At 46.6% G+C, this 13,886-nt stretch overlaps 1 protein-coding gene across 1 annotated transcript in view; it reads left to right on the top strand.

The window, feature by feature from the left end:
- Window positions 1-3,157, top strand: part of CFAP58 (cilia and flagella associated protein 58) — a 115,768-nt gene extending 112,611 nt beyond the window's left edge. Inside the window, exon 18 of the mRNA XM_040361658.1 lies at window positions 2,824-3,157. Within this exon, the coding sequence (XP_040217592.1) occupies window positions 2,824-2,944 (121 nt within the window). The 3' untranslated portion in view covers window positions 2,945-3,157. The remainder of the gene's footprint in view (window positions 1-2,823) is intronic.
- Window positions 3,158-13,886: the final 10,729 nt, after the last annotated feature.

Genomic DNA, 13,886 nt, shown 5'->3' with positions numbered 1-13,886 from the left:
CTTGACGGTCGGAATTTCCGACAACATTTGTGTGACCGTGAATATGCAACACAAGTTTGAGCAAAAATTCCATCTGAAAGAAAATCTACGGTTTTCTTGTCGGAATTTCCGATCGTGTGTACGCGGCATAAGTGTGGTATTTGCATTTGAAATCTATTGCTGTAAACCTACATCATGCGTTCAAAGGAGCTGCCCATGCAAGTGAAACAGGCCATTGTAAGGCTTAAAAAACTAAACAAATCCATTAGAGAGATAGCAGCAACATTAGTAGTGGCCAAATCAACAGTTTGGTACATTCTGAGGGAAGAAGAATGCACTGGTGAGCTCGGCAACATAAAAAAGCCTGGACCGCCACGGAAGACAACAGTGATAGATGATTGCAGGATCCTCTCTATGGTAAAGAAAAACCCATTCACAACATCCAGACAAGTGAAGGACACTCTCCAGGAGGTGGGCGTATCATTGTCAAAGTCTACAATCCAGAGAAGACTTCACAAGAGCAAATATAGAGGGTTCACCACAAGGTGCAAACCATTCATAAGCCTGAAGAATAGAAAAGTCAGATTACACTTTGCCAAAAAACATCTAAAAACGCCAGACCAGTTCTGCTAAAGCATTCTTTGCACAGAAGGAACTTAGATTAATCTGTATCAGAAAGACGGAAAGAAAACAGCATGGAGAAGGCTTGGAACAGCTCATGATCCAAAGCACACAACATTATCTATAAAACATGTTGGAGCTTGCAGTGTGATGGCATGGGCATGCATGGTTTTCAGTGGCACTGGGTCATTGGTGTTTATTGATGATGTGACAGAAGCAGCCGGATGAATTGCAGTGTTTAGAGATATACTGTCAGCCCAGATTCAGCCAAATGCAGCAAAGTTGATTGAACAAAACTTCACAGTACAGATGGACAATGGTCCAAAACACACTGCAAATTCAACCCAGGAGCTTTTGAAGGAAAAGAAGTGGAATATTCTGCAATGGTCGAGTCAATCACCTGATCTCAACCCAATTGAGCCTGCATTTCACTTACTGAAGGCAAAACTAAAGGCATAAACAAAGAACAACTGAAGACAGCTGCATTTAGAGCCTGGCAAAGCATCAGAAAGGAGGAAACACAGTCTTTGGTGATGTCCATGGGTTCCAGACTTCAGGCAGTCATTGCCAGTTAAGGATTCTCAACAAAATGTTGAATATAATTTTTTTATTTATGATTATATTCATTTGTCCAATTACATTTAAGCCCCTGAAAAAGGGGGGTGGGGTGGGGGGCTGTATAAAATGGTTGCAGTTCCTTAAAATGAATTTGGATTGTTTCTGCTTTAAGCAAGATCAAGTTCACTTTGAGTATTTTGTACTAAGAAAACACACTTTTAACAATCTATGTTAAATAAGTCAATTTTCCTTCCACAACAGCAGTGAAACATCTGCTTACAAGAATCCTTGAATGCATAATTAGCGGAGATTAATGAACCTAAAGAAGCATATTGATAATGGTGCAAGCGTATTATGTGGCTGCAAGGGGGAGACGTAGCTGCGGGGTAATGTGATTTAATCTAACACAATGTAGAATACATTTATGCTATGATGGGTCAGGCTTTCTACACGAAACTGGTGGCAAGGGGGGACAGGGATGGGGTAACTGATTTTGGTCATAACTTCATTGTTATGATTTCTGTTTCACGTCATCTATAAACCAAGGCACAAGAAAGCAAGTTTAAAGGCTAGTTTACACTAGTGTTGCTCTCTGAAGAGCGATTTAAATTGTGGAGCAATTTGACAGGTGGTGAGAAGACATCCTATTGCCTACTCACCGTCTGCTGTAACCCCTTGAACCCCACACTAGCATCCCACAACCTCATGCATTGTACATGGTTCGAAGGTGGTTACGGGGTGCCCCTAATCAGTTGAAGGGGCCACGTGCAGTGGGCAGTACTGTGTCCACTGAACACAATTTTTGCTGTGGCATATGTACACCCCCTCCATTGCCTTTGCAGCTAAATGCTCAACTGCATGGTTTTTACTTTTCCCAACCACTAGTAAAAAAGGGGCCTTACTGAAGTGCAGCATGTCATTCTAAATTAAAGGGGTAGTAAAGCTTCGTGTTTTTTCACCTTAATGCATTAAGGTGAAAAAACACCTTGCACTCTCGGGCCCCCCAGCCCCCCCGTTTTACTTACCTGAGCCACGAAACTCTGGGAACTCGTTCCCATGATGGTTTCCCCCAGCTTGAGGCGGCTCGTCATTGGAGATTGATAGCAGCGCAGCCATTGGCTCCCGCTGCTGTCAATCAAATCAATGACACGGGGGGGGGGGGGGCGAGGCCGAGTGATACAGTCTGGGGCTATGGTCTCCGGCTGTATCACGGGAGCGCACCCGCAAGCTAACCTCCTTGGGAGAAAGCTTCCCAAGAAGGGGGTTAGCTTTTGCGAGGAGGAGCCAAGACAGCCGCCGAGAGGGCCCAGAAGACCAGGATCGGGGCCACTCTGTGCAAAACGAACTGCACAGTGGAGGTAAGAGTATGACAAAATATGACTAAAATATTTACCTTTACAACCCCTTTAAGGAGCTGCAGACATTCCAGCCAAATTACAATTTTCCACTAAATCCTTGAAGCTGAACTCTGGGCACACAACATTTAATTTAAATATACTTCTCAATGGTCACACCAGACCAGTTTGTATGCACCAAATTATCTTTTTGCCAAATATCAAGAACATATACTGTTATACTGAACATATACTCTTCTCCTTTCATATACATATATAGATTTACTTGTTTTTTGGGGGGTATTAACTCCACTATCTTTTCTCTGTTTAGGGAAAAGGAGAGAAGTATGATGGACACAGACCCACAGTATCTTCAGCCGCAAAGAATGGATGTGCCCCGATTTACAGGAGGGGGATTCCCCCTCAGCCATGCCCCCAGAATTTCATCCTAAACTACTTTCTTCTGTCCTATAACTTAAGGCGGCCATACACGGTTCGAATTTTGAATGAATTTTCTTTCGTAAATCGTATGAAAGAATTTTCCTTCGTATTTCGCACCGTTGCAGTAACAGACGATTTTCGTGCGCCAAACAAATTTGAGAAATCCGACATGTTGGAAATTTTTTAAAAAACAAACGATTTTCTGATCAATGATGGGAGAATCGTGCGAGAAATGTAATAGAAAAAAAAATGAATATTCCCGGAGAGAAACAAATATTCCCGGAGAGAAAAGAATATTCCCAGGGAGAAACTAATATTTCCGGCAACATGAAGGTTTTGTCATCCGAATTTCGAAAATCAATGGTGGCATCATCGGATCACAAAAAAAAAAAAACTTTCTGATTTTGAAAAGAAAATTTGTTCGAAATTCGACCGTGTATGGCCTGCTTTACTCTTTTTTTTTTTCGCTATCCCAATAAATATGATCAGTCTGATAACTGCATATACATCTTACATTTATAGCCAAATACACTACAGTATATAGGCAAAAGTTTGACCATCACCATCATGGACATCTGACCATAACCATCATGGACTTCTGACCAGCACCATCATGGACATCTGACCATCACCATCCTGGACATCTGACCATCACCATCCTGGACATCTGACCATCACCATCCTGGACATCTGACCATCACCATCCTGGACATCCCAATACATAACCAAGTGTACAAAATCAAGCACATCTCCACTAACAAACATTAGCACACAAAGATATTTTAGACAATTATGTGTTTCAAACCTCGTGATACCAGTTTGGTGAAGGCCCCTTTCCAGCATGACTGTGCTCCTGTGGACAAAGCCAGCCACTTAAAGACTAATGGTGAGCTTTGGTTTAAACCCAGAACTTAGCTGTCATTGCTGAGCCAATGAAATGCAGATGAGCCACGTTAGGTCATTGGCCAAAATGTGGTCATATTAGGTCAATGATATTGCAAGCATCACCTTCCCTTTGTATACATGCAACCAGTGCTTTAAGTGGGCCAAAAGAGGTGCCGGTACTCTATTAGGCGCCGGTGCTCCCCCCCCCCCCCCCCCAATACTGAACATGAAAATACCCTTAGAAAGTACCCTGAAAAAGAGCTACTGTAGAAAGAGCTACTGAACATAAATAAAATGTGCAAAAGGGTATTGAACAAAATGGGCTCTGCACGTGCACTGTGCGAACACTCTGGAGCTCATCCTTAATCCTATGTAATGTATCCCTCTCAGGGCTTTCAGCATGTAGGGGGTTAAATGATTAGTCCAGTGTAATGCATCCTTCAGGGCTTTCAGCATGTAAGGGGTTAAATGATTGCAGGATTAATCATTTAACCCCTTACTGTAAGGGATTAAATGATTAATCTTGCAATCATTTAACCCCTTACATGCTGAAAGCCAGGGGCGGACTGACAACTCATGGGGCCCCCGGGCAATAGAAGATTATGGGGCCCCTGGGCTTACAGATGGCCACCACGCCAGGAGGCAGTGCAAAGGCGGGGCAGCTAAAATCATGTGATTTTTACATCAAAAGCATGTCGGTTTCAGACATATCGGGGACAGATCTAAAAAAAAGCATAGATTTTTACATACTGTCCCTGGTTTTACTTAGTCTGGCAACCCTGATGGGGCCCCCTAGTGGCATGGGGCCCTCGGGCAGTGCCTGAGTGAGTCAATGGTCAGTCCGCCCCTGCTGAAAGCCCTGAAGGATGCATTACACTGGATTAATCATTTAACCCCTTACATGCTGAAAGCCCTGAGGGTATAGATCATGAAGCTCTGTTATTGATCAAATTATTGCAGGCCGCAGCAGGAGGGGGCTTTTGGCAATGGCATCAGGCAGACAGGCATGTTGTTACTGTAAGTGAGTACTGTGCTTAGGCCCTCAGGGCAGGCATGCTGCGTGTGTACTTGCTGGAGAGTGAGTGGCTGGCCTGGTCGGGCAATGCATTAACACGTGGCATGGCGGTGGCGTGAGTCTGAGTCTCCCCAACTAGGTGCTGGTGCCGACTGCCGAGTCCTACTCCCATATGTATCGTCAGGATCACCTGTCGTGTCAAGACTGAGTTGGCCGGCTGTCCCTCCCAAATGAAGTCCACTGCACACATCCGGACCGGCGCTGTCAGGGTGGAGGAGAAGATGGCAGCGGGTACAGAAACGCGGGCGGGACTCCTCCAGGGGCAGCCTCTGGGCATGCGCCCGCCCAGGTTCATGGATTGGCCAGCCCCACCAGCACATGACCACATACGCCCAATCACAGGGTGCCAGCTGCCGCAAAATGGTGTCCGTGCTCGGAACAGTGACACAGTATTAACATTTTACTGATTTAAAAAAAGTGACACGGACGCCGGTATATTGTGCCCCCTCCCAATGTTGCGCCCGGTGCGATACGCCAGTGTGTTCCGGTACGGGAAACCCACGTACTGGGCGCACGGAGAGGTGCTGGTACTCTCCAGGGCCATTTTTGGAAGTGGCGGTACTGAGTACCGCCGCGTTCCGGCCCAGTTAAAGCACTGCATGCAACTGCAGTTGGGAGGAATCTCTCACTCACTGCTCTTTGGTCCAGCAATAACGGCTAACTTCTGGATTCAGACCGAGCCCAAGCTCATCCTTAAAGGGGTTGTAAAGGTAAATAGCTTCCTTTACCTTAGTGCAGTCCTCCTTCACTTACCTCATCCTTCGATTTTGCTTTTAATTGTCCTTATTTCTTCTGAGAAATCCTCACTTCCTGTTCTTCTGTCTGTAACTCCACACAGTAATGCAAGGCTTTTTCCCTGGTGTGGAGAAAGCCTCTTGAGGGGAGAGGGGGCGAGCAGGAGTGTCAGGACGCTCACTAACACACAACTCCTTTCTCTATCTGCAAAGTAGAGAGTGTCCTGACTTGCCTGCTCGTCCCCTCCCCCCTCAAGCGGCTTTCTCCACACCAGGGAGAAAGCCTTGCATCACTGTGTAAAGTTACAGACAGATGATCAGGAAGTGAGGATTTCTCAGAAGAAATAAGGTAAGGATGTTCAGCAAGGAAGGCCCAAGGTTGTCCTCAGCAAGGGCTCTTTGTTGTAGCAGGTGCAACAGCGGAGTAGTTGTAGACTGGAGCGGTGTTGCAGGCTGGGGAGCGATGGCACTATTCAGTAGCGTGGCCAAGCTACGGCTGACAGTAATAGAACGGTGTGCAGGAGGCACACCGCTCTGTTTAAAGATAGGGCTCAGGTGCAGTGCATTAGCACTGATTTGAAACGAAGCGCCGTTTGCTGCGGCGCACTTCCGCGTTCCACGGTGGAACGCAGGCGGCGCTGCGCGATGACGTCATTGTGCAGTCGCCATAATGCGTTCCAGCATGGAACGCATTACAGCCAGAACGGGGGCGAGGAGCGCCCGTTACAGCCCCACATTGATTTGATTGACAGCAGCGGGAGCCAATTGCTGTACTGCTATCAATCATCCAATGAATGAGCCGAGAAGCCTGGCCAAGAAGCCAGCGTGTTCACGATGCTGGACTTTCGAAGGCTCAGGTAAATAAACTGGGGGGTCGCTAATAGTCGGGTGTTTTTCACCTTAATGCATAGAATGTATTAAGGTGAAAAAACATGTACCTTTTCAACCCCTTTAATACAAGATGAAAGTACAAGCAGTGTAGGGGGCAGTTCACACCATGTCCACACAGGAACGTACTGTGCGATCCTGTGCAACTAACGTTGCATGCAAAATGCACTCCATTTGCGATCTGGAATGTATAAATCACTGACTCTACTTTTATTTAAGTAGAAATGAACTTTTCAATATGTGTTTTGACATAATTATCTTAACTAACAGTTTGTATAGAAACATACCCTGCTGCAAGTCATTGAGGTTAAAGCTGATTCATGGAGCAGCCTGTTGTGTAAGCAAAATCAGCTAGTTCTTGTTAAACTAAATTTAGATGTTTTAATCATAAGAAAATACTGAGTTTGTATAACTTTTAGAGAAATATGCATTAAAACACAGCTCCTCCCTTCTTTCTTTTGCATATAAGCCACTGCGGTATTCAGTATTAGAGATCTTATGAACAGTTATCCTGCATTATCTGAAGTCCACCTGGGTGGTGGTATTACCTGCTTCAGGCTGGTGCTAAACTATTTTTGGGCAGGGGGCAGCAAACAAACCCCCCCAGGTTCGCACTCACCCCTCCTTGGTCAGGGTGCCATGGCTTCCTCGGCTCCTCCTCCCGGCCAACCCAATCTACCTCCTGTTCTGACTGGCTGGGAGGAGAAGCCAGAAAACAATAGCGAATATTGATTTGCTAGTGTCACAAGTGGGTGGGTTTGGGGCGCAGTGCTCTGCGCCCCAAGCCCACCCTTTTTCAAGCCAATTAGTGCCTCAGGCTCTAATCATGTGGGTTTAAAAAAGAATCTCATAGAAACCTATGAGTCTGGTGCCCCGCATGCATCCCCGCATGCAAACTAAGGAGCAGGGCTCGGGCTGAGGCTGCTTCCTAAAGAAAACAAACTGTCAGATATTGCACACCTTGGCCCAGATTCAAGAAGCTATTGCGCCCGCGCAACCATAGGTTGCGCGGCGCAATAGCTGTTTTGCTCCCGCGTAGCGAATGCCCCTGATTCAGGAACATCGCTACGCGGACTGCAGCCTAGGATATGACAGACATAAGCCTCCTTATGCCTTCATATCTCAGGCTGCATTCTTGCGTTGGCCGCTAGGGGGCGCGGCCATTGTGATCGGCGTATAGTATGCAAATTGCATACTACCACTGATTCACAAAAGTTGCGCGGGCCCTGCGCACGCAAGGTACGGAGTTTCCGTACGGCGACTTTAGCGCAAGGCTGCTCCTGCTAATAGTAGGGGCAGCCAATGCTAAAGTATAGCCGCCCTTCCCGCTCGTGAAATTTAAATTTCACGTCGTTTACGTAAGTGATTCGTGAATGGCGCTGGACGCCATTCACGTTCACTTAGAAGCAAATGACGTCCTTGTGACGTAATTTGCCGCAATGCACGTCGGGAAAGTTTCCCGACGGAGCATGCGCTGTTCGCTCGGCGCGGGAGCGCGCCTAATTTAAATGATTCCCGCCCCCGGCGGGATCATTTACATTAGGCGCCCTTACGCCGGGCTAATTAGCATAGCGCCCGCGCAATTTACGGAGCTACTGCTCTGTGAATCGCGGGCAAATCAAAATATTTGCGTGGGCGCAGAGCAAAAATCGTTGCCCTTTGCCCACACAAATATTGCGCGGATCTACCTGAATCTGGGCCCTTATGTTTAGATCACTTGGAATGTATTTAGCTAGCTGGAAGCTTAATTGGGCTTTACTGACCATGGTTATGGAATGGGATGTCCAACCGTCTCATGTAAGTGTGATGGAGAGGTGTCAACTAACTTTTGGCCATATAATGTGTTTTTTATTTTGTGTATTTTTTTAAAGTGGTTGTAAGCCCTCTCTTTGAAGTTACACCTACAGGCAAGCCTAGATTAAGGCTTACCTGTAGGTTTTGCAATATCTCCTAAACCTACACGGTTTAGGAGATATTTGCCAAAAGGAATGCACCGTTGTCTACGGCGCATGCGCGCCATAGACAACGGCGCAGGCACAGTGGGAATGGCGGATTTGTAAATGGCTAATGCCGGCTCCCGCGCGCATGCGCGGAGTGACGTCATCGCCGCTCCGGCCAATCACAGCATCGGAGAGGCGATACCCGGAAGTAACCTTCGGGGGAGATGTCTGCGGCCGGAGGGGGAGACGAGGACGGCTTTGATCTAAGGTAAGTAATTCATAATGAGCTAGTATGCTAGTCATACTAGCTCATTATGGCTTTGTCTTGCAGGTTTAAATTTTTTATTTTAATTATGGGTTTACAACTGCTTTAACCATTTCCCGCCCGGCCTATAGCCGATTTACGTCCGGGAAGTGGTTCTGAAATCCTGACAGCACGTTCCAGAACGTCCTGCAGGATTTCATGCCGCGCGCGCCCGTGGGGGCGCGCAGCGATCGGTGATGCGGGGTGTCAGTCTGACACCCTGCATCTCCGATCTCGGTAAAGAGCCTCCGGCGGAGACTCTTTACCATGTGATCAGCCGTGTCCAATGATGGCTGATCACGATGTAAACAGGAAGAGCCGTTGATGGCTCTTCCTCACTCGCGTCTCACAGACGCGAGTAGAGGAGAGCCGATCGGCGGCTCTCCTGACGGGGGGTTCGCGCTGATTGTTTATCAGCGCAGCCCCCCCTCGGATCGCCACACTGGACCACCAGGGATGCCCACCCTGGACCACCAGGGTGGGCAAAAAAAATAAAAAGCCTGCAAAAAAATAAAAAAAGCATTTAAAAAAATAAAAAAGATGCCAATCAGTGCCCACAAATGGGCACTGACTGGCAACCTGGGAAAATCAGTGCTGCCCCACAGTGTCCATCAGTGCCACCCCAGTGTCCATCAGTGCCACCCCACAGTGTCCATCAGTGCCACCCCACAGTGCCCATCCATGCCCAGTGCCCACCTATCAGTGCCCATCTGTGCCACCCATAAGTATCCATCAGTGCCACCCATGAGTGCCCATCTGTGCCGCCTATGAGTGCCCAGTGCCGCCCATGAGTGCCCATCAGTGCCGCCTATGTGTGCCCATCAGTGCCGCCTATGTGTGCCCATCAGTGCTGCCTATGTGTGCCCATCAGTGCCGCCTATGAGTGCCCATCAGTGCCGCATACCAGCGCCGCCAATCAGTGCCACTTCATCTGTGCCCGTTAGTACTACCTCATCGATGTCCATCAGTGCCATCTCATCGGTGCCCATCAGTGCCACCATATCAGTGCCCGTAATTGAAAGAGAAAAACGTACTTACAAAAAAATTAACAGAAAAAAATAAAAACGTAATTTTTTTTCAAAATGTTCAGTCTTTTTTTAGTTGTTGCGCAAAAAAAAAAAGAGGCTTTCTCCACACCAGGGAGAAAGCCTTGCATTACTGTGTGGAGTTACAGACAGAAGAACAGGAAGTGAGGATTTCTTAGAAGAAATAAGGACATTTAAAAGCAAAATGGAAGGATGAGGAAGTGAAGGAGAACTGCACTAAGGTAAAGGAAGCTATTTAGGGAAAAACAAAATCCTTTACAACCCATTAAAACTCTTTAACCACATGCAAAAAAAAATGGTAATCATATATCACCAAAAGCAGGCTCTGTTTATGTGAAAAAAAAACATTTCATTTGGGTATAGCGTTGCATAACTGCACAATTACCAGTTAAATTAACGCACTTACAAATAGCAAAAAATGGCCGGGCCATAAAGGGGAATAAAATCTTCCGGAGCTGAAGTGGATATAACGGGGACTCTGCTGAGATGCTCTGTTGCAATGGCATGCTATATAATGCAATGTGTGGCAGACAGTGCAGCGCCTTATTTATGCTCAGGGCATGCAGTATGAGAATCCGTTCTTTTTAAGAATTAACAGCAGAGAATTTTTTCAAAGCACTTTTTCTTTATTAGCCTTCCAACTGCCTTCCAACCCATCTGGAGCTCAGACCAAGCAGTGTACCTCCTGAAAAGCCAAGTGATGATTCTTTGGGTTAGCATAAAATGTGTCCTATTATGTTTCCCGTCTACGAGTTCTGTGGGAATATAAACCGCCGCCGCCGCTTCATTGTCAGGCCGAACCTGTTCTGTTCAGACAGATAAACATAAAGTGCTCAGAGCGATGGTGGATACAAAGTGTCAGTTTCAAATGAGCAGTACATATTTCCTGAGATAAACGCTTACACTCTTCTGCAATTTCACAAAAACGGTTTGCAAGCCAAGATGGTCCCACTTTGCAGCGACCTAAAACAGGAGAAATATGCACTTTATTGTGCCGCAAGATGAGCGGTGACCCTTAAAGTGAACCTTACTCCGTTTTTAACTCCTAAAAGGTAATCATTCTGTCGCTGCCTGCTGTTGCTTTTATTATCCCAAAAAAGCTTTTTCCGTGCTTCTCTCTGATATAGTTTCACTTTATTAGTGAAGCCTGACCTGCTTTGACTTTATTGCTAAGTCCTGATGACTGCCATCCTAGTGTTCAATGAGACTGCCACAGTGGCCAGTAATGACATTTTGTATGTGGTGGGCCCTGGAGAAGAGGGAGTATCCCTCGAAACACGTTAGACTTCCATACCTGTATAGCTCCCATCCATGGTGGAAGTATGTGCTGTGGTTCCAGGCGTTTCTGTTCATTGGTTTTTATTGATGAGCATACAGTATATGTAACGGAATGACCCGGGACATCCAGAGACTTTGTGAGGATGGAGGATACTCCTGTGTCAGCGTCACTGATAACTCTTGGGTCTGAGTCCACTCTGTGCCCTTTGGGCATGGAGTGGTAAGGGAATCATAATTCATGTATTACATGAGATAGGACCTCAATAATAGTTCATATTGCAGGATCTTGAGAAATTGCAAGATGTTGGCCCAACCAGTCAATAGTGACTCATTTCTAGTGACATGCTAATTGCATCAGGGCCTGGGAGACAGTCCATTGTCCTTGTGTAAAGGTGTTGTAACGGACAGGTGTTAATCCCAGGTCTGCTCCCAGACCTATAATTATGCATGCTAAAAACTGCTTACTTGTGATAACACTGTCTAGAGCCTATTGATGCTCAGAGGTGTCAAGCTGTGTGCGGAGACGGAGTGGGTGAAGGTGTTTTGTTGTTAGGCTGTTGATTAAGGAATGTTTAGTAATTAGCCTTAGTGTATGATTAGGGGGGTGGAGATCTCATTGTTGCTTTAATGCCTGGTACTGTATAAAAAGCTGAGAAGAAACCATTAAAGTATCATTACATTTAAAACCAGAAGCACAGAGCTGTGTGTCTCGTGTCTGGGGGGGAATTCTTATGGATCGGGTCCTGCTGATTGGAGTGTCGATAAGCTGTCTTGGATGGGATGGAAGGTCGTAAACGGTGGTGACCGTTACAGTATATATAAATGGCTTTGTAAATTTAACCTCTTGCCGACCTCAATCTGTATATATGTGTTGCGGCTTTGAATTGGCTTACCAGGATTATGGCTGAATCTATCAGCCATAACCCCGGTATCTTTTATTTTTTTTCAGTCGCCGATTGCTTTCTCATAAAAGCGGTCCGGGTGGCTAATTAGACACTGGATCGCTTTCAGAAGTAGGTTTCCCCCTCCCCTTCCCGCTGCTCACTGGTGTTTCTCGGTATGCCCGAGAAACGATCTGCTGATTTGCGTGGCTGGCCATAAAGGTTAGAGGTTACATAGTGGTTACTAGAGACCAGATCATCTATGGCTGCCTCAATGATCTTGGAGGACTGGAGCGACGTCATGACATCACTTCCAGGCTAAGGCAGAAGTTAACTTTTCTTCTTTTTTTTTTTTTTAGCAAAAGATCGTAAAATTCTCAATTGGATTTAGGTCTGGACTTTGACAAGGCCATTTTAACACATGAATACGGTTTGATCTAAATCATTCCATTGTAGCTCTGGCTGTAGGTTTAGGGTCGTTATCCTGGTGGAAGGTGAACCTCTGCCCCAGTCTCAAGTCTTTTGTAGGCTCTAAGGCCTCTTTCACACGGAGCGGACCGTTTTTGTGTCCACTCCGTGTCTGTCCGTCGGCTCAGCGGGGATCCCCGCTGAGCTGTCGGTGGACAGGGCGGTCCCCGCACACAGTGCAGAGACCGCCCTGTCTCTCCTCCACTCTCCCCTATGGGGAATCGGATGAAGACGGACCTAGCAGCTTACTTAAAGGGGCAACCAGCATTACGACTAGGACTAGCACCACTCGATTGGAGCTGGACCACTTGGCCTTCAGGAGAAGGACTAAAACCCACCTCTTCTGAGGTCAAAGGGTTTCACTTGTGGAATGGATACAGTGTCCAGAGGCGATTCAGTTCGCATGTGTTGCGCTATATAAGTTTTTCACTCACTCACTCACTCAGGACCTGTGTTCAACATTTACAATCTGGAGCTGAATGTTACTTTAAAAGCCTCAACAAAGCATGCTGAAAGCTCTGCAAATGCTTTATCAAAGCTTGCTGTTCACTCTGCTCTTATAGAAGCTGAAGCCTGTATAAAACAGGCCTTAGGCCCCGTACACACGACCGAGTTTCTCGGCAGAATTCAGCCAGAAACTCGGTTCAGAGCTGAATTCTGCCGAGAAACCCGGCCGTGTGTACACTTTCGGCCGAGGAAGCCGACGAGGACCTCGGCGAGGAAATAGAGAACATGTTCTCTATTTCCTCGTTGTTCAATGGGAAATTTCAGCTCGCCGAGGTCCTCGGCGGCTTCACAAGGAACTCGACGGACAAAACGATGTGTTTTGCCCGTCGAGTTCCTCGGTCGTGTGTACGCGGCCTCACAGTCCTGTTCACACGTTGCCCTTGCTTTGCTACGCTTACTTCAAAATGATCCCCCAAAGCCTCCATAGAAGTCTATGACAAAGCTCGCTAACAGCACCTGCAGCTTTTGAGAGCTTTTATTCAGAGTCAGCTTCACTTTGTTTTTGGAGGTATTGCAGGTGTGAGATATCCCAGGATGCACCGGGAAAACATGTGTGCAGCATGGGAGCAATATGAGTGGGGACTAGAGAGAGAGGAGGATCAGAAAACCAGAGGATCAGCAGAGATGGGGGTTACTACTGACCATGGGATAAACAAAGCTGGGGGTACTCTTCAGTGGGGCATCAGCAAATCATAGAAATCCACAGAGCTTCCCTTCATTTACTAAGATCTAGAGCAACTGCACGGTATATTTGCCTTTAGTAAATCAACCCCAATATTTCAGGCTTGGTGGTCAGTGGAAGTAAAAAATATTACATAATGCCTGTGGTCAGCGGGAGGAATAGTGCCTCATCACTAGTATCAGTGGGAGGAATAGTGTCCCATCATTGGTATTAGGGGGAAGAATAGTGTCCCATCATTGGTGTCAGTGAGAGGAATAGTTGCTCA

This window comes from Rana temporaria, chromosome 8 (assembly GCF_905171775.1).
Source record: "Rana temporaria chromosome 8, aRanTem1.1, whole genome shotgun sequence".
NCBI classification, from domain to species: Eukaryota; Metazoa; Chordata; class Amphibia; order Anura; family Ranidae; genus Rana; species Rana temporaria.
This window is presented reverse-complemented; position numbering and strand designations above follow the sequence as displayed.